General features: G+C 36.3%; 2 protein-coding genes across 2 annotated transcripts in view; one reads left to right on the top strand and one right to left on the bottom strand.

Moving 5' to 3' along the window:
• mms4 (Methyl methanesulfonate sensitivity 4) overlaps window positions 1–20,507 on the top strand; it is a 51,997-nt gene that overhangs the window by 16,697 nt on the left and 14,793 nt on the right. The window lies entirely within an intron of this gene.
• On the bottom strand, window positions 178–20,388 carry Noc3 (Nucleolar complex protein 3). The gene is made up of 13 exons (XM_022062285.2): window positions 20,232–20,388; window positions 16,563–16,846; window positions 15,423–15,598; window positions 14,586–14,824; window positions 12,421–12,577; window positions 11,689–11,822; window positions 10,592–10,792; window positions 9,367–9,555; window positions 7,957–8,138; window positions 5,793–6,001; window positions 5,351–5,532; window positions 4,311–4,540; window positions 178–2,567 (listed from the first exon to the last, which is right to left on the bottom strand). The coding sequence occupies exons 1-13, from the start codon at window positions 20,238–20,240 to the stop codon at window positions 2,354–2,356; spliced, it is 2,406 nt and encodes an 801-aa protein (XP_021917977.1). The 5' UTR covers window positions 20,241–20,388; the 3' UTR covers window positions 178–2,353.

Genomic DNA, 20,507 nt, shown 5'->3' with positions numbered 1-20,507 from the left:
TCATTGGTTCTCCGATGGGTGTGTGATGTCATACGGGCGCGGTTCTCCACGACACGCCACCTTATTGGCGAATTTAAACAGGAATAATTTGTACAGCAATTTAATCTATAAACGATTAAAGTATAGTATTAATAAAGCCATAATCTATTATGAAACAATTCATTTTAAAAAGAAATATTAAGCAAAATATTTGTTTATTTTAAATGGCTTTACAGTGTTGCCTACATAAAATATGGTATTTGGGGTGGGGTAAGATGACGGAATGGCTTGGCGCCGTTTAAGGAACGGAGCGGGAAATGAAACGCGTTATCATATTGTGGAGTTCATGCCGTAACCTCTACATGCCACAGTAGAAATGTAAATGTGCACTTCATTATAACGCAGATTAAATAGGAGTAACATGCATTTCCACTATACATATTACTTTTCATACTCTGTATGTTAAACAATAAACCATTTTTTGATTGTGCCTTTCAAAGTTGTGACCATGGTACGCCATTAGTCACAAATGACAAATTTTGTTGTTTGAACCAATGATACAATATCCGCCCACACATCAGTAATCTTTGTTTCCAAATGCATGCTTTCATTTTATCAACTGCATGTTTCGGTCTAGTGAGTGCCATCTTCAGGTGTGTGGGCAAATTTTTGTGTTGTTTGGTTAGTCAGTGGCATACATTATTGAACTGAAAGACACAGCAGTGAATAACATGAACAAACTTTTACAGATGTGTGAAAGATTCAGAATTCTATGGCTATCGCAATAAAGCCCAGAGAAATTTTATAAGTGATCTCAAATGTATATGTGTATTTGTCTTAATTCTCTAATTTTATTAACAGCAAGTGAAAATTCCCACAACTTGAATTCTCCATACCTTTTGAGTTACATAAGCACATCATTCTCATATTAATTAAAACCAATAAACTCACATTTACTGTTTTAGGTTTGATTTTGGCAAAGGTTGTATAAATAGCTTGCAACAGTTCCGGTATAAACGAGGCCAGTTTTGCACATTAGATGCAGTTCTTGAAGTGGATGGTTTGGGGGTGAAGGTCCTGGAAAAACTTTGTGACAGTATATTGAACCACATTTATGGTTCTATAGATAAATCTAAAGTACAGAAACAGTTGAAATCATCCGAGAATCAGAGAAGCCAGATGCTGACCCCAACACTTCAATTAAACCAGAAAATAGTAAGTTTGACACTGTTTACAACACAAAACGGGGATTGTGGTCTGGCTTGAGACACTGCGTTGCCTTGTGGTTACCAATGTTTCTGCTGAAATTATTGCCCCTGTATTTTATCCTAAAGATGTAGGAAACAGGTTTCATCAAAACATTAGTGACTATCTACAAAACTATGTGGTGTCCAATCCAATTTTTCACAGTCAAGCCAGTCTTTGTCAGGACAGGCAAAGGTTTATACAGATGAAAATTGATATTTATATTTTTGGAATAGTCTTAAATATTGAAGAGATAATCAGATGCTTGTTTTGGTATCATATATACACATATATATTTTTTTAGTAACTAATAAAAAAACACCTGTGCTTATATAGAACAAATTGCCAGCAGACATATGGAGCAAAAATTCATATCTGAGCACTTATCTTAGTTTCATATAAAAAATAATTTGTGCATTATTATCATCATTATTAGTTTTAATTCAGGGTTTCCTGTTATCTATGCAGGTATTGCACATTGCTGTTGGTATATGCACTCCAGACATTCCTATATTTCAGTCCTAACTATGCTAAGTCACCTGTATAAATCATGTCCTAAGGCCAGCTCAGCGAGGACAGTATGAATTTCACTCTAGTCCTCCCCATGCCTTCTCCTCCCATTGTTTCATTGCAGCATTGACAATGTCTGTGTCATGTGCTGGAAGCTCACAAAATGCACACTGTAGCAATTCTTCAATGCTATCTTTATTGGCATTTTCAAAACTTCTCTTAGAACACACCACATCAAGAACTTTGGACTTCTGATTTCTTCATTAGGAAAACCTTGCAAAACATCATCTTCTAGATCTAAATTATGAAGGTTTTTTATATGATCAAACCAGCATCCCAAGGTTCACAGAAGACCATGCCTGAAATATGCCATTTATAGTGCCCAACATTATAATTTTTTCCCATAATGCCATTATGTTGTTGTCTTCATCAGTAAGAACTCTGAGAAGGTCAGCCTGGTAGCATCATTTCAGACACAATCACTCGATCCCTACTCTATGATCTTCAGCAAATTCTAGCACCAATTCTCCACGCTGAACCAGCTAGGTCCACAGATAACCAAGAGTTTACTGTAATACCTGTGTAACAAGAAATCAATAATACTACCAAAAGCCAGCAATCATATATTTGCATTGAAATTAAACAGGCTAAAATCTACTGTCTCTTCTACATTACTCTCCGAGACTTTCTTCACATAGCTGGACAGAGCTTCATTCCGGAAGCAGAAATTAAATGGAGGCTTGGCTTTGGGTTCAACTTTCTTGGGAACAGGCACTGGGGGTTGAAATGCCATTTCTGATGGATTAAATTCATTGTACAGTTCTTCTGCAGACCTATAAAATACAAAAACATTATGCTTTGAATGAAGACAATGAGAAAAGCAAACAAGAAAGTTTAAACATATATATGAATGGAATTAAATATTAGAAACCATAATCTACGTGACCAAGGTGAAGTTTCAAGATTTAACATGTCTTGTAAATGCAAAACAAATGTATTGCATAAATTTCTCTTGTGCTGCAGATGGAAATCAAGAACTGTTGGTGTATATGTGTTAGAGGGTCTGTTTCAGAGACAGAGGGAGAATGGGAAGTGGAAGAAGATTAGCAGCAAGTGCAGGGATGGCATATTATGTTATCTCAAAACAATGTTACATGAGATTCTGTAAAATTCCACTAAGTGATATATTTAGAAAGAGAAAGATAATTTGTAACTTATTGCAAAACATACTAATTTGCAAGCATATATAAGATGTTTATAAATTATGTGCCTTAAATGATAGAGCAGCTCTTGCAATACAAAATACGAGTCAGAAAGGTTCAATGAACATCTTCCTTTCCAGGATAGGCCTTAAGGCCTGTTATGGGCATTACATAACAGAATCCTTGCATCTTTTGAGGGGTCAGCCCAAACATCTCTTTCCTTTTGGGTGGTAACCTAAAATCAATTTTGGTATGCTGCCTGAAATCATTCTGTGTACATGTTCTTTCCTTTTTTTTGTACTTTATTATAAAATCTATTATTGGTGTAATGTTTAGTTCTTCAATGAATGTACGTTCAGAAATGTTTCTGTAAAGAATTTCTGAAATGTAAAATCCTTGACTGAGAGATTTACTTGTTTACCTTTACAACAAATGTTCAAAATTCCCTCCTCAGGCATGAATACATGCATCAACACAATGTGAGAATAAAGCTCGGATATGTTCAACATCCCTGGTGTACCATATACCTCATTTTCTGCATTCTCTATGCATTGCTAAATTTATTCTCTGGTGTCAACAATGTTGGCATAAACCATGGTGACATGACAGAGCAGACTCAGAACCATGACTCATCCAACATCCATGATAATGCCTGCCTTATCACTCCCACACAGCCAGACTGGAGCACCATTTTGCCAAAAAGATATCCATTGGTGTGTGCACAATGAAACATCCTCCAGAAATTGAGTCAAATGACCAAAGGTACCAAGCACCAGTAGTAAGTTTTGCTGGTAAGATATATGAACTGATGAGATGATATCCTATGATTCCAGACCACAGGTTTGAGCACCAAGCTGACTGAACCAGACTTGCAACGTTATGTTCTTTTAAACTTTTAACCTCTGTAACTTTTTACATAAGCATTTCTAGACCGTGTTCATTGGACCTCTTTCACTCATACCGACATCCTGAAGCTCCCCCATCATGTTATCACATTATTTAGAAACATCCTGTATACATGAACATATACACAGCTGAAAGGACCAAAACAACAAATAAGATTTTCTTTGACTGCACAGCACAAAAGATGGATCACATATAACCTGATGTCAATATAGCAGCATTCTACATTCAAGTACTAAATCTTTCTGCACATTAGCCATGAGCTACTTGTTTCTTTCTACATGTCAAAATCCACACTTACTCAAACACCATGCACATTTTCTTCTTTATAAATTGGGTGGATTAACTTTCTGGTACCTCCAGTATTTGCTGTTATCAATTCATGTAAGTGATTCCAGGGACAATTGTGGGATCTCCCAGCATGCCAGGAAAAGGGGAATTAAGAACATATGCAAATATTAAATCACTTACAATTTGGTAAGTTCTGGTGCTAGACAGCCGTCACCTGTTGCTGGGACACTGAGCAGGACATTGTGGGCAAACTTCCTTACAGTTGGATGATAGTGGCGCTGTAGTGCAATCAGTTCCCAGAGGGCTGTGTTGCTAGCGTTGCAATATTCAGGGTCATCCAACTCTGGGAAATACATCCCTTGTCCAACAGATGAGTCTGGGTCCAGCAATATGTCCACAGATCTATGCACCTATTTAATGAAGGACAAAGATTATAGCCTAATTCATCAAGTAAAAAGGGAACAGACTTTGTACGTGTGTTGTATCAAGTGAAGCTTTCGTGGCAACTGAAATTGATGAAATACTCTCAGGCTACAAGCTGCGTCAGGTGGCTAAAAGGTGAACAAACAAAATCTGCGAGCATTTTGGGAACCACCTCTATTCTCATCCTCGCGGCTGCTGGGTAACCAGTCCATTGTTTGTTGCGTGGTAGCTGATGGGAACTGACAGTGGAGCAGTGAATCAGGAGAGACATGGGAGAGAAATGACCACTGAATTTTGCTTAAGAAACATCTTGTACCATGCTCATAAGGTTCTTTTACATGCTGTAAATCTACGACATGGGACTGATGGCTTTACTTCCCCTCTGAAGGAATTTTTATCACCCTTAAAAATCCATCGACATCGGTCAGGTTTGAACCCACGAACCTCGGGTCCAATGGCAAGCACACTAACCATTAGTCCACCGAGGGCGATTTCCTTGCCTTTCATTATAGCAAAATTTCATTGTAAAGAATACAATTGCATATATATATATATATTTAACTGTATGAGGAAACTAGGCTTAAAAAAGTAAAACCATTAACCCAAAGGAAGAAGCTGAGGAAGATGTCTAAATACAAGGAGAGGTTCAGTTCTGCAACATTTATGAAAGTGAACAAGTTCTAATACTGAGGATGATGATAATTATATAAAATTAAAGCTAAAAGTATGAGGTCTTGTTAACTTCCCTGTGCTGAAAAGGGTGAGTATTCTTTTAGCCCAGGTTACAAAACACATACCTGAATAATGGTCCTTATCATTCCAAGGCAACTAATGGAGCCATTGTGTAACAACTGCAAAGCCAATGTTGCGAGTCGCTTTGTAAATGAAAATATACGCTGTTGGGAAAGCCTTTTATGCCGCTGGATCACAGCTAAATCTAGTGTCTTCAATACAGTTGGAAGGTCTTTATGACTCACACCTAGTTAAAGACATTAATTTATATAAACAGGAGAAACTGAAAAGTAATTACAATTTATTTTCATTAAATAACACATTTGAATAAAAATTTTCTTGGATATTATCCATTGTCTAGGAAATAAAATATAAAACGTATATAACGTTTCGGAGATGGGACTCTATCTCCGTCTTCAGGTGCCTACTCAGTTGGGCCCACGACATAATTTTATTATGATATACCAACTGATAAGATATGGGGAATGAATGTGATCTCGTAGTTACCTGCATGAACTGAAAGAAGATTGCGGTACAAGTGAACGTAGAAACGGAATGGATCAATGTTCAGAACCTCCCCTTGGCCTGAGAGGATGGTGAAAACTGTTTGGATGCAGTGCAACTGTTCTCGACAACCTAGTTGCTCATGTTCCAGTAACTGGTTCAATACATTCACAATGTCTTGATAAAACTCCAAGTTGATGCAGTGAGCATAACTGAAAGGCATTTTTTAAATATATTTACAATGGAACAATGTTGTTGAGTACAAGTCCTGAGACCTAACAAACATACACATAATAACATGGAAACCAATGTCATAACAATGATCACAAGATTTTCATTTAAATGTTCTGAAGGCATAAAAATAATATAAAGGATTTCCAATAATTCCAATTCTTTGCAGATACACTTATATGAAATTGAACAAATACAACCTCAACAATAAAAGCACAATACAACTTAGTTTTATATTATGAATACCATACAGGAATCTGCATGGCAAAGGTGTGGTGTTCTACTTCATTATAATAATTCTTTCATTGCCTTTCTGCTATTTAAAGACATAAATTATCATCATGCAATTTAAAATGTATCCTTTACAACTGTTTTAAATTAACCCTTTAGAGACACAATTTATACAGTAGGGCACCGCATATACGGCAGGTTAGGGATATTTGCGGATATTTGCCTTTTTTCAATTGCAAATGCATATCAAATCCTAATAAGATGTTTACACTATCATATAATAAGTGCACAATAGCGCTAGGCCTAAGAAAATAATATGAAAGTAAAATGAATATCAGTAGTACACACATTGCCTACCTTAAAATATTTTCGTCCTCATCTTATAGTGATTGGTGATTATAAATTTGAAAATTAATATAGGAAGGATGAAGGAGATGGCACATATTCATCATCTGACTCTTCAACGAATCTTATTGTTTTCAGTGATGGTTCGGAAGCTCTTGCAGGGGTTGGTGGGACGCACTTCTCTGACTCAGCTGTTGAGCACGTGGGGCATATGCATGCAATTGAAAAGCGCTGTATTAGCGGATCGCCGAAAAGCGGGGCCCTACTGTATTACAGTAATGGGGAAGATACCACTGGCAAGACCTAGACATAGATGGGAGGATAATCTCAGGCAGGATCTATGGGAGATAGGAGTTGATGGAGACTGGATTTTGTTGGCCCAGGACAGGGTCCGGTGGAGGGCTTTGGTTAATTCGGTGATGAACCTTCAGGTTCGGTAAGCCATCTAGTTAGTTAGTTAGTAATGGATAATAAGCATCACCAGTTTGACCAATGTATGGTTTGCAAGGACTCATTGATGAATGTACATACACATTTACACTGGACAAATAAAGTACAGTCTCTTCTCCATTTGCTCAACAGACAGATTCCTGTAAAACACTGGACAGATAAAGAGCTAATTTTTCACAATGGTACTCCAAGATGATAAACAAAATATTTATTCCTGTAAGATAAAAAGGTATTAGAATTATACATGCTTTCAGCAAATCTGCTTGCAAATTTTGGCTCTTTGCAGTCATTAAGGTCACAATTTCTACTGAATGAGTCTCAAAGCCATGAAGGGGCAATGTAAGGTGTTGACAATGAATGGTTTGTATTGCATCTTCCAATCATTGGTCAAGTTATGAAATAAGTGTATTGCATTTAAAGAGAGACATTGTGGGGAGAAGGAAAGAAAACTGATCTGGACAATTAACTCTTATTGATCAGGTATCACAGCTGACAGACAATATAGCTGGCTATGTGTCTCAGTAGCATACAGTTGGCAATCCTGAAGCACAAGAATTTGAATCCCCCATTCCTGTTTGATAAAGGTTAAACACATCAAAGTGCAAGGTATAAGACCTCAATTTAAGGGCACAAATATTTTAGACCTCAGCTGAGAGAAGTAAATGGTCAACTGCATGCTTTAACCATCTATGCACACCATAGGAAGGGGCTCATGGGGTCTGCTGGCAAGTCCAGACATTCTGCATGTGCTAGAGAGGAGAGAATCCCAATATTCCTGCCATGCCAGCAGAAGCATGTGCACTCACATACACAACTAGACAAAAGCAGTGATGGAGAAGTAGCTTCTAAGAGGGCAAGTGTAATGGAACAGAAGTGAGGATGTGACAAGCAACAGTAAAATTAAAATCACCATGCGAGTCCCTCAAGTGTGATGCTCAATATCTTAGAAGAGGGTGCTTTCTTCAGTACACGGAAGTAAATGGTGAACACCAGTTTGGTGACTTCTGTAAGGTGCTGTTGCTTGGCTTGCTTATTCTCCTCTGCTTTTGTCTCCAATAGTTCCTTCTCAAGTGCTTCTAGTTTCTTGCTTCTCTACACAAAAGAAATATGGAGCCATCACAGTACATAATAATTAAAACATAACAAACACACATAAAATGTTCATGTTGGTTGGCTATTTTATGCTGTATCAACTATTTATGGCCTGTAGTGCCAAATTAAAAACAGTGTAACTACAACAGATTGCTAAATAGCCATGACTTTTTCCATAAGTTACTTGCATTTGGCTTCCAAAACTATTTACAGCTTGCAGTCCACAAAAGTACCGTTAACCCACTGTCTATCTGTAGTCAAGGAGAAGAAAGTCTGCTTTCCTGAAAGTTGGAATAAACGATCACCCAACCTTAATGACGTGTGGTCACTCATGGGGTGGTAATGTTACCACTAACTGTGAAAACATTAGTCTCCTTTTCAAATATAATTTGCTATATGAATGTAATTCAACAGTAATAACAACTATAAAAAAAAGGAAAAAATTAATACACAGCAATTAAACCACAGTTTAGACACTGCCTTTGAGATATTCTTTTGACGAAGCATAGTTAGAATCACATGCTAAACAAACTGGCAGTAGAAGCAGCTTTGGTCAACAAAAGGAGGGCAGACTGTTTCAAAAGGTGGCATACTTCCCCACACCACAGGCCTATTTAAAAATATATATTTGCAAATGTGCAAAATTAAAACTCACATTATATTTATTAACAAACAATAATTATGCATCTTCTTATTTGTTAGTTTATTTAATAAACAGTCATTAAGCTGAAGAACATTATGTCCTCTGTTCCAACATAGAAACCAATTGTTTTCTTCTATCCTGCTACAATGTTTCTTCCTGATGGTAAAACCGTTGCCATCTGGCCACACTGCTCCTTGACACAATGCTGATAACTTGAGTAAAGTGACTTCCTACCTTCCTCGAGTTTGGCCACAAAAAGTCTGCTTCAGTAATTCTTTTTGTTAGGTATGGCAGTTCCTACTGCTTTATTACCAGATCCAGAGAAGACCAAATACTGTATACATTTAAGGAGGCAACATCAAACAGTACATGAACAGAATGTGGTGTAAAGAGAACCTATAGAACTTCAGCGTCCTCCAAAGAGCACCTTTCCAATCTTGTTTTTACCTCACTGGGCTTACATTTACTTCAATAGATGTGTCCCCGCTGTTGTGGAAGTCACAATGATAAAGGTCACTTATGAAACTTTTCTCATGACACTTAAATGCTAAACTAAATACCTTACTGTTTATGTCAATGCCATACCTTTCGCTCTTTCTTGGACATTGCAAGAAGCTTTTGTTTATGTTTCATAAAAGTCTTTTGCTTTAATTCATACTCCTTTTCCTTTTCAAGATTGATCTCCTTGATACGTAGTGATAGAAGAACATTCAAAACTTCAGAGTGAACAGAATGTGAACGTGACTTCACAAGACGATTGATATGACGTACAATCTGAAAAATAAATGGAGCATCATGTGAACGATTCCTTAGTTGTTAATAAAGTAGATAAATACTCTACGGATGAAATTTCATTAACATCTATATAAGTATCAGGATATAATAGACTGTGAGTAATCTGGAAATAAGTACACAGTTTTTAAATACATTTTTGTGAAGAAATTGTAGACCTTCTTGGTTCCTAACTGCCAGAAAGTAGGAATGCATTTATGAGTTTAAAGATCCAACAATGACCTTCAACAAAGGCAATGTGCAGCTAGTCCCACTTTCGTACTGCAGTTTACATCCATATAAAGTGATACACTTTGATCTGGCAAACAGCAGTTAATAGCCTGAATAAAACATGGCAAATTTGTCCAGTATTTTACCACTTCTTCTTCTCATTCTTTCTATGGCACAACAGCCCGAGTTGAGCCTTGGCCCACTGACTCTGCACAATTTCTACTCATTCCTGATTTGTCTGCTAGAACCATCTAGCAGTGAATCAGGAGAGACTTGGGTGAGAAATGGCTGCTGAATTTTGCTTACGAAACATCTCGTTCATGCTCGTAAGGTTCTTTTACATGCCATACATCTATGACATGGGACCGCCAGCTTACTTCCCCTCCGAAGGAAGTTGTACTACGTATTTTTATCACCCTTAAAAATTCATCGACCTTGGCCGGGTTTGAACCCATGAACCTTGGGTCCAGTGGCAAGCACAATAACCACTAGTCCACTGAGGGAAACGTATTTTACAACTTACAGCTTCATAACATAGACTGAATACCCCAAAACTATGTATTAAACTTACAACAATTCAGATTGAGGTTAAAAATATATTTGCCACCAGCCTGTGTTAACTTGTATGTAGCAAGTGGCAGAGGCTAACTGTGGGTTCCTGCTTTATGATACAACAAGGGTAAGAGTTTAGACAATGTGAATGTGGGTTCTAACCAATGGCAGAGAAGTAGTCTTCAGCAAATAAGTGTTTGATAACAAAAGCAGCAACGAGCTAAAAATCATGTATCCTCACCTGCAAAGTACTTACCTCAAGAGATATTTCTCCCCTCTTATCATTTCTGAATACAGTACAGATGGAGTTGGCACACAGCTGACGCACAGATAGCAGAGGATGATTCAGGTATGGAACTAACATCTGTACCAGGTTATGAGAATAGTTGAAGTACGGATGTGCCACCAGCAGATCACACATGCAAGTGAGTGCTAACTCTCCCAACCTCAGTGATTGCTGGAACAAGATGTAAGACATGTTCTACAAACAGCAAGTAACTAGCTCTATTTATGTGAGATCTGACCAAGAAATTCCTCACTAAGAATCTTAAGGTTCAGTAGGCTCTATCCTGAGCGAGATAAACTTAGGTCATAACTCTGCAACCTATTTTTGTAAGATCAATTCTCACATACTTGTTCTGTTGGTCAGGCTGTGCCAAAGAATCTGAAAGAATTCATGATAAAGGGTTGTGAGCCCCATGCTCAACTCCCAAGCTAGAGAATCACCTTACGACAGTTGTCTGCAACTCTGTATTGTTGAATACATAACTAACGAACTGTCTCTTCCATCCATTAGCTGAGGTTGCACCACAAAAAAGTGACTGCAGATCTGCTTAGCATGGATACAGCATGTTTGTTTGTACTTTGATTAATTAAGCTGCCAGTAGCTCTTCTTGGCTCTATAACCCAGTGTGGGTCTTGGCTGCTTCCTTTCAGAGGTTTCTTGATCTATTTAGTTCTACACATTTGGTAGGGGATCAAACCCCGATCGCCCAGCCCATAGCTAGTCACTATACAGACTGAGCTATCCTGGCTCATAGTTCACAAAGTATTGTCAGGAAAACTTGGATAGCATTAGTGTACACATGAAGGCTTAAATAATATGCTGACACTGTTTGCCAGCCACAGCTTGACTCCAGATCATGTATAAAATTCGTAAAACATGTGGTGGACTCAGTCCGACATTTGACCGGAACTCAGATTTTTCAATGTTGGACTCAGTCCGACACTGGGCTACCAAGGGCTAACAACGCAGAAAATTACAAAGAAAAGATGTTAAAGTTTAATTACTACTAACACTAATTAGCAATATAAAAATATGACCAAACTAAGATGTGAACAACTGTACTTTACCTGTGAAGCTACTTTGCTGTTTCCATGTTTATTATTCAGCACTGACACCAATTTCTCCATTCTCTGTAGATAGATTTTGTATGAACTAAGTAATGCCTTTTCAAATCCCTGCAATTTCAGCGTTTCTTTCTTCACTGAAACATAGAATAAGACTCACCTCATCTTCATATCTCTCCACCAGCAAACAGTAACATAACTTCAGTCATGCATACAGAAACATAACAACTGCAATTAGGTTTATAGTAACAGAACAACTAAAGATTAAGGGAAAGACTATTTTGAGCATAGAACTGCATCTGCCAGCCACTGGTAAGTAGACTACAATTAGTAATTACATCAGTCACAATGAATCACAAATAAAAGAGCTGATTATGTAGGAAAATAATTTATCTTTGCAGCTCCTCATAAAACAAGTGCAGCAGTTCTGTAATTAAAGTAATCAAGCAATTATAAAAGTAAATCAGATATCTTGGTAATATCAAACACATTTGACAAATACGATGAAGTTCAATTTCACCTTCATATAAAATAGGTGTTATAGTAAACTCTGGAGATGAAACATAAAATGGCAAATATGCCTTAACATATATATTTATTATTACAATCTTTATACAAGAAACTATCTCTTCATGTCTTATGCCTCACCACATATGGACTTTTGCATCTCATGTGTGCTTAAGGATATAAAGTATGTTCATTCACTGCAACCATCATACTACAAACAAACTTTACATTTCACTCCTGAGTTGTCTTGATGCTTGATCTGGTATGACGGAATAACATCTTTGAAGACCTCCAGCAAGGACACTGTCACCAACTTGCAGACCGTAATTCTCAATTCTGCTGCCTGTTCATTCATCATATCTAACAGTCGTTTGAAGTTCTTGGTCTGTATAAGACAGAATAATCATTTGTATTACAAACTGAATATGGAGTGGAAGAACCCAAAGGTCCAACACCATTAAGTACAGACTGATAAATATTAACTGAAGTTAATACACCATACACCTCCTTTTACAGAGTACTGAAATATTAACATCACCAATGCCCTCAACACTGTACCAAACATTTAAAAATAAACCCTGATATACATATATATTTTAAATGTGTATTCTCCAGAAGCTAAGTATATAATAAGTAAAACCTGATGAACATTAACAATCAACTTAGTCCCAGCGTAGCTAAGTCAGTATAGCGACTGGCTATGGACTGGATGACCAAGGTTCAATCCCTGACGGGGACAGGTGAATTTTCCTCTAGCCTGTGTCCAGACCGGTTCTGGGGACCACCCAGCCTCCTGTCCAATGGGTACCAGGGTCCTTTCCTGGGGGTAGAGTGCAGCCGGGGCGATGCTGACCATTCACCCCATCTAGTGCTGAGGCCAAGAATGAGTAGGAGCTAAACCCCTCTTCCCCCAAGCACCTACGTGGCATATAGTGGGCCAGCTTTACGTAGTCTTTTATAACACACAGTTTGGAAACTAGATCTCTTTTGACCATCAAGAAAGCCCAAGAGTGGTGAACCTAATCAGACAGTCTGTTAGAGACAGCTAATCCCTGTCACAGAAATCCAATGGCTTATACATCTTGTAAGGGTAGGGAATGCCTGTATTATATATATCCTGGAAAAAATTAACCTTAAGTTTATGAAAAGAATATCATAACCACATTAAAGCCATAAAATAAATATACCTAGTTTGCAAACATTCAGAGTCAGTTTTGGTAAGTATTGGCTGAAATACAAGTATGTATTTAAAGAAAAAGTGTCAGTTGAACAGCCTTATACCTGGCTGCTCTGGCTGCCCTCACCATTCACAAAACAATATTGTCAGATTAATGGCTGGTGTAAAACCTAGAAATTCATGTAGAAGTCCATTTAAAATATTAGAGTTCTTAGCTCTTCCTTGTGAATACATATTCTCATTAATGAACTTTATTGTAAATACCAAGGACTTTTCAAACTAATTCTACTATACACAGTGTCAACACGAAGAATAAAAATCAGCTTCATAGACCAGTTGGCAACCTCTCATGTTTTCAAAAGAGTGCATATTATGCAGGAATCAAAATTTTCAACAGTCTACCATCAAGTGTCACAAGTCTTGTGGATAAAAAGAAGCAATTTAATGTAGCATTAAAAAGATACTTAATCACACACTCCTTTTACTCTATTGATGAATTTCTATTGTTTACAAATAAATTATAATTTATCTTCGGTATGTAATGGGTAGATTTATTTGTAACTTATCATTACTTTAGGTGAACCCTTTGTTGTATTATGTGAAATTTATATAATAGTATGAATTGTACTTTATAATATGTATTGTATTATTATTATGACTTTTTTCACATCCTATTGTAATCTGACTATCTTATGGATCCATGGAATGTAATAAAGGTGTATGTATGTTTGTAATACCATCATCAGGTTGTCAGCAATTTTATTGAAACACAATCTGTTCATCTCATGGTTTGGAAAGAGACTAAAAATATTTTCACTAATATTATATCATCACTAGTAACAACATGAGACTCATTACAGTTATTTGCATCCACACCACAAAATAGTCTCCAAGTAATTCTCATTCACTCCGATATAATCAAATACAAACATATTAATACTCCACTGTGGTTTAGGTTCACACCAATTTCAGTAATTTTGCATTTCCTTACCACACAGATGGAAAATACTGAACCTAAGAGGCAACACATATGTCGAAAAGTTCAGATGATAAAACAAATTGTACCCTTTCCTGACAATATGTTAAAAAAATGATACTGATATTAAACACACACAATATGACAGCAGACTTACAGCAAACACTTGACATGACAGGGGAATGCAATTCTAATCCTCAAAGTGTTAATATGAATTTGTTTGTGCTATTCCAGAAATACCTTCATTTGTGGATTTTCCAGTAAGCCACTAGCGAGAACACCTATGAGAAGTCGGCGTTTACGCAGAGCCTCTTCACGAGATGCCAGCAATTCTGCTGTGCTGACTGGTCGGCTGGGATCAATAAGATCACTTCCCACAACCTTAAGCTCATTCTCCAGTTCAGCATCACTGTCAGTTTCTTCAGGTTTGGAATCAATGTTTTCTATAACTTCTACCTTTGCTGGCTCTGGTTCATCTTCTAGAAATTGTATTTTATTGTCATCAATGCAAAGATACATATATATTTTGTATAACTTTCAAACTGGATTACTCTATGTAAGATTTGAGGTTTTTACAGCAGTGAGTATGAAGATTTCTGCCTTCTGGGTTGTTGTGCGGTGTAGTCTAGTCGATGTTTACCAACATTTCAGAGGTTTACTCTAACATACAAACAGTGATAATGAAAGAACCACAAATATATCAATTATAACAAGCAAAGGAGGAGCCTATAACACATGCATATGGTATATTTTTTTGCCATCCTGTAAGTCAGAAGAAAAATGCTGATTTTATTTCTCTTAGGCAACAAGTTATGAGTATATGTTAAGTGGACTAAACTGGATCAGCATACACAGCTTCTAAATAGACTGTACTTTGTGGGGACAGTGATAAACATGGTTGGTCAATTTCCTTACGTGTGCACAAAATTCAGTTGAAATTTAGTGGCACAGATACATATAGCAGTAATGGCAGTAGGACTTTCTAAGCAGCATAAAAAACATTGACATGCTTTGTCAATGGATTATGAAGAAAGTGAATTGCAATAACTGACCTAGATCAGAACAATCAATACATACCACTAAGATCCTCTGCAACAGAACGATAAAGCAATCCTCTTTTAGTTTTGATTGGTAACAGATGTTTTGTCCTCTTTGGTTCTAACTCAGGAACACTTTCCTCATAATGTTTCTCCACATTCATTCCATCTTCTTCAACTGTGTCTCTCTTCCTTTTATGATCCTTTTGCTTGTTTCTGAAAAAATTATAATCCATTATTAAACCAAATTAATGCCCTACACATTATACAACCTCTGCAGTTGATAAAGCATCATACAATAATTAATATACACCCAAATCTTACTGCTTTTCTGTATTCACCACAGAGCTCACAAGATCTTCAGGAAAATTGTCTTCTTAGGACACTCTTCCTCAAATATTTATGGCGACAAGAATAATCATGATAATTCTTAATTTATTTTGCACCAATGTATCAAGTGTGTCAAATGACATATAAATTACTGTGAAGTATGAATAGGAAAGAACAATAACAAAATTCCTTAGCCTACAAACTGATAATTACTAAATTAGAAAAGTCATGTTGACTTTATTCTAAGTTAAGAGAAACTTGTTTCACAATTATGGACCTCCTATTTCCAAATACTAAAGAACTAACATAATAAAGACAATGTACTGTACATATTTTCAGTTTGTCATTACAAACAAGAAAACAGTCTGTAGTAAATTGTCTGAGAGTAATAAAATAGTCCTATTGCAAAAGGGAAGTTATCAGAATAATGATAGCAAACCAGACGTTTCTTCCCAAGATGTTTCCACTCTATGTGTCCTGCCTGCCTCAGACGTTCACAGTTACCATGCTGGTAATATTAATGGTAAGAAAGTAAACATACAAAGATGGGATATAAAATAAGCAAACAAACAAACAAACTATTAAACACTGGTTCGTTTGTTTGCTTATTTTATATTCTAATACACTACACAGTATGCAAAGTTTTAAGATACAAAGATGGGGTATCTCCAGTGGCATGATATTCAACATAGTTGCATAAAAATCCATTAGTTGCTTCAAAAGCTACTAGGCAGAGAAACATAACATTGCAAGCCTGTCCTTCCTTATAAAATAAGGGAAGCAAGCAAAAAATGAAAGACAATAATGTTGCTGAGATAAAAATGTAATAGTACAACATAGTAAGTCCTACTCTGTGAAGCGAATATGATTCAACAGTGAGTAGCTGTGGCTAGCAACGGCATTCTGTAGAAAATCTATGTCATCCTTCTCCACCATCTGCAACAGCTCTTCTCCATGGTCACTTTCTTCTTCCTCTTCTACAGGATTTGGTTTGCATTGTACATCATTGTTTCTTTTGTGTAACACTGCTGACTTCTTCTTATGCCGCCTCTGTTTTAGTTTACCCTGCTTACTAAGTTTTGTGTGCCTCAAGTTGCTTCGCTTTACTGTGCTCATCCGAATCTTCCCCCGTTTCTGTAACAGTATTAAAAATCCAATTTCACAAAATAAAATTCATTCAAAAACAATTTTTTTAATTAATTATAGATAAGCAAATTCTCCTACTCTGCTTTATTTCCTTATGCTTTTATCTGATTATGTGGCAAGTAGATACATACTACAGCCTGCCAAAATATTACACCATTCTAACACATTATTCAGTGATACCAACCTTGAGCAAAATTTAAAAGTTATAATGACACTTTTAAACAGCAGACAAGTGCAGCTCTTTGGTTTTGAAAGGTCTTGTCTATATTGTACAAAACTCAGTCTGATGTTGGCAAGTTTGTCTGTGTGTGCTCACAGTGGCCACAATTAAATTTCATAATCTTCTAAAAAAAGGCCAGTACCATGTACTTGGCATGCAGTAACATCTTACAGAAACAACTGACTATAATCTGTAGACTAATGCAGTACATGAATGACAAAATCAGTGTCTACTGAAGGACACTGTTTTGGGGGCCATCACATGGGCAAGAAAAATCACATGCATCTGCTGTAACTCCATAAGCTATATTTTATTCCTCTTTTTTCCCCCCGCAAGTGCACAAAAATATGAATTTTACTGAAACACATTTCCACTTTATTTAACTGAAATATAAAACAATAATTTTCAAGAGGCTATATGACATGCATTTAAAACCTGAAGTTTATTAATACTGTGACTTTTTGGACACATATTATGTATAATTTAAGAACTGAGTTGAGCTGCAAAAAATATCAAAGAGGACTGCATTCAGCCTGCAGGTCACAAGTTTGACATGCTTGATATAGCACAGCTAATATTTATTATTGTTGTTCTCCTGTAACATTACAAGGTACAGACAAATGAAAAAGACACAAGGTATAAGGGTAAGGGGGTGAGGGATGAAGATTTGAAATAAATCATTTCCCATTGATTTACAATGGACTCTTTCTGCTAATGTTATACATAAACATTACATTTCGTTTAGTTAGGCTAGTTTACCATCAGTTTAATTTTTATCAATCAATATTTCCAATCATTTAATTTCTTAAAGTTTCAATATCATTACTGAACAAGAAGCAATGACGCAGCATCATGTGCAGTAGAGGATCGTGATGTAGAAAGTGCTTCCTGTGGCTCTCTGAATTAAAACTGTCACCATTTTGATTATTTAATTAAATGTTCTGGAACAAATCTATGAACACATTTACAAAACAGTGACCATCATTTATCACAATATAGTTGAACAAAATGAATCAACCTAACCAGTCAATAATTTTAGATTCTTAGAAAGAAATATAATGTATCTGTAAAAAATCAACATGAGCAAAAATCACCCCAAAATAGCCAAACCTGATAATGTGATGACAATTCTGTAATTTAATTTACTGGTTCCTTGTGAGAAATATGAGACTTTAAGTTGCAAGAAATGGAATGAATGATACAAACAACAAAACTCTCATGTTATACATACTCAAGATGGCTCCTGTACAAACTGAAAGTATGGTCTCTTCTCTCATTCTCCCACCCCCCTTCCCTGCATCACTCATTCAACATTCCCCTATTACATCCACGTCCAGTAAAATCATGATGTTCTGCTGCCATGCTCAACATACCTTTGTTACAAAAGGCTGCAGAAGGCATGTGGTTTGAAAAACAATTATTTTGAAGTATCTGAAACTTTTTCAAAATTTTATTATGTCTCTTGGACACATTCAATTTGAGAGAGAAAACACTTTAGAAAGACTGAACTCTTCTTGAAAGGACCTCTGATACTGTTTTCTTACCCTTCTCCCTACCTCTGTCCTAACAAAGCCTGATTTTCTAAACCCTAATTTAATGCAACAAACCCCATTATTTGGCATTTAACCCAGTTAGCAACAGATGTTCATGATGTTAAAGGTAAGCACCAGTCGAATGTGTTACAAATAGAACACAATTTTCATTTATTACAACTATATGAAGACATGTTACAAGTGTTTTGTGTAACGTTTATTAAAAAAGAGCAACAAAGTAATATATGTTTGAATGAAACCAACCATAAAGTCTGAATAGGTAAACAGGTGCACTACATATGTGGAATGGTCTGAGATAAGGAAATGGTTTATTGCCACTGCTATTAAACTTTGCTTTAAAACATGCCATTAAGAAGATAGAACAAAATAAAGGACAGATTAGAATAAAACAGCTTTTTGCTTTGGCTGATAATATACAATTACTGGGTGGAAAATTAACACCACAAAGATAAACCACAGACGTTCCAGCAGCCACCACTAAAGAGATTACATATAAATTCATGTCTCATCAGCAGACTACATGATAAAAACACAATATAAATATACTACTAATCCTTCAAAAATGTAGCAAAGGTCAAATATTAGGGAATGACAGAAACAAATCAAAATTGCATTAAAGAAGAGATTAAGAACAGACCAAATCCAGGGAATCCTGAATTTACTATCCAGTTCAATATCTTTTGTTGAAGTGTCTGCTATCGAAAAATACAAAGATTAAAATATACAATGCTATAATTTTATGTGCTGCACTCTATGGGTATGAAACATAGTTTCTCCACACAGAAAGGAAAATTTATTTAGGGTGTCTGAGAGAACTGGTTGCCGAGGATGGTATTTAGAACTAAAAGGAGAAAATAAGAGAATACTGAAGAAAACTGCACATAAAGAAGAGCTCCATCTATCTAACTCTTCTACGGTGATAAGTCAAAGATGAGTGGCAGGGAATGCAGCATGCATATGAGCTAAAAAATTAAGGTATATTGGTGCACTTTCTCTCATAACATCTGAACTTTGGACAGTCAGTTTCAAACTGGGTCAGTAAATAAATCTTGACATAAGGTTGGATAAGCTCCAGAAACATTTGCGACATGTCAATAACGAACGCAAGTAGATCAAGGCCCCACAAAAGGGCTCCGGTGCCACGGAGTCTTCTTCTTCTTGGTGTGCCATATCCGTTCAACGAATGTTGGCGATCATTGATTTATAAACAGCTCTGAAGAGCGCCGCGGACACGGAGTAGTAATAACGAATGCTTATTGTACAAGTTAACCAATTTAAACAAATTATGCGGTTAAACAACAGCTTCATAACTGAATTTTCGCTAGTCCATCTAAGTTTCTATCTATCCGTCAAACATATGAGATAGCAACAAATGTCATCGCTTTTTCCAATTTTTATACCCACTCATAATACAATTCGAACCTAAGAAACCTAAGCGGATTAAAAAGCGCCAAATAACCACGAAATTACCAAACTAATTAAAACTTCTGATATCGCTGCAAATCAACATAACCTATTTTCTAAAAGCATACAATGTTCCGAAAACAGTAAAGTACAAGAATAGGGTAACCTAAAAACAATTTAATGTCCTATTGCTTACCAGAGGCATCTTAAGCCTACGATTCAAAAGACACAAATAATATGATATAAAACACTGAAATAAATCAAACGTTCCTCGTGCAACACAATATCACAGATAATAATAATAATAATAATTCCTTGGCACGGATTATAAAAATTAATAAGTAACACCAACATGTATTTAATATCTTTGTGTTATGTGAACATCTGTGAATTTTATTTCCATATTATATTTTCTGTGCTCTGAGGTCTAATTCTCGGGTCATCGTTCGGGACGTTAGGCCCACAGGTTAGG

The sequence above is a fragment of the Zootermopsis nevadensis genome, unplaced genomic scaffold, assembly GCF_977971745.1.
Source record: "Zootermopsis nevadensis isolate Lab colony 2312 unplaced genomic scaffold, Znev_1.0 Znev_ptg000002l, whole genome shotgun sequence".
Taxonomy (NCBI): domain Eukaryota; kingdom Metazoa; phylum Arthropoda; class Insecta; order Blattodea; family Termopsidae; genus Zootermopsis; species Zootermopsis nevadensis.
The sequence above is the reverse complement of the archived record's forward strand: the minus strand, read 5'-3'. Positions and strand labels throughout refer to the sequence as shown.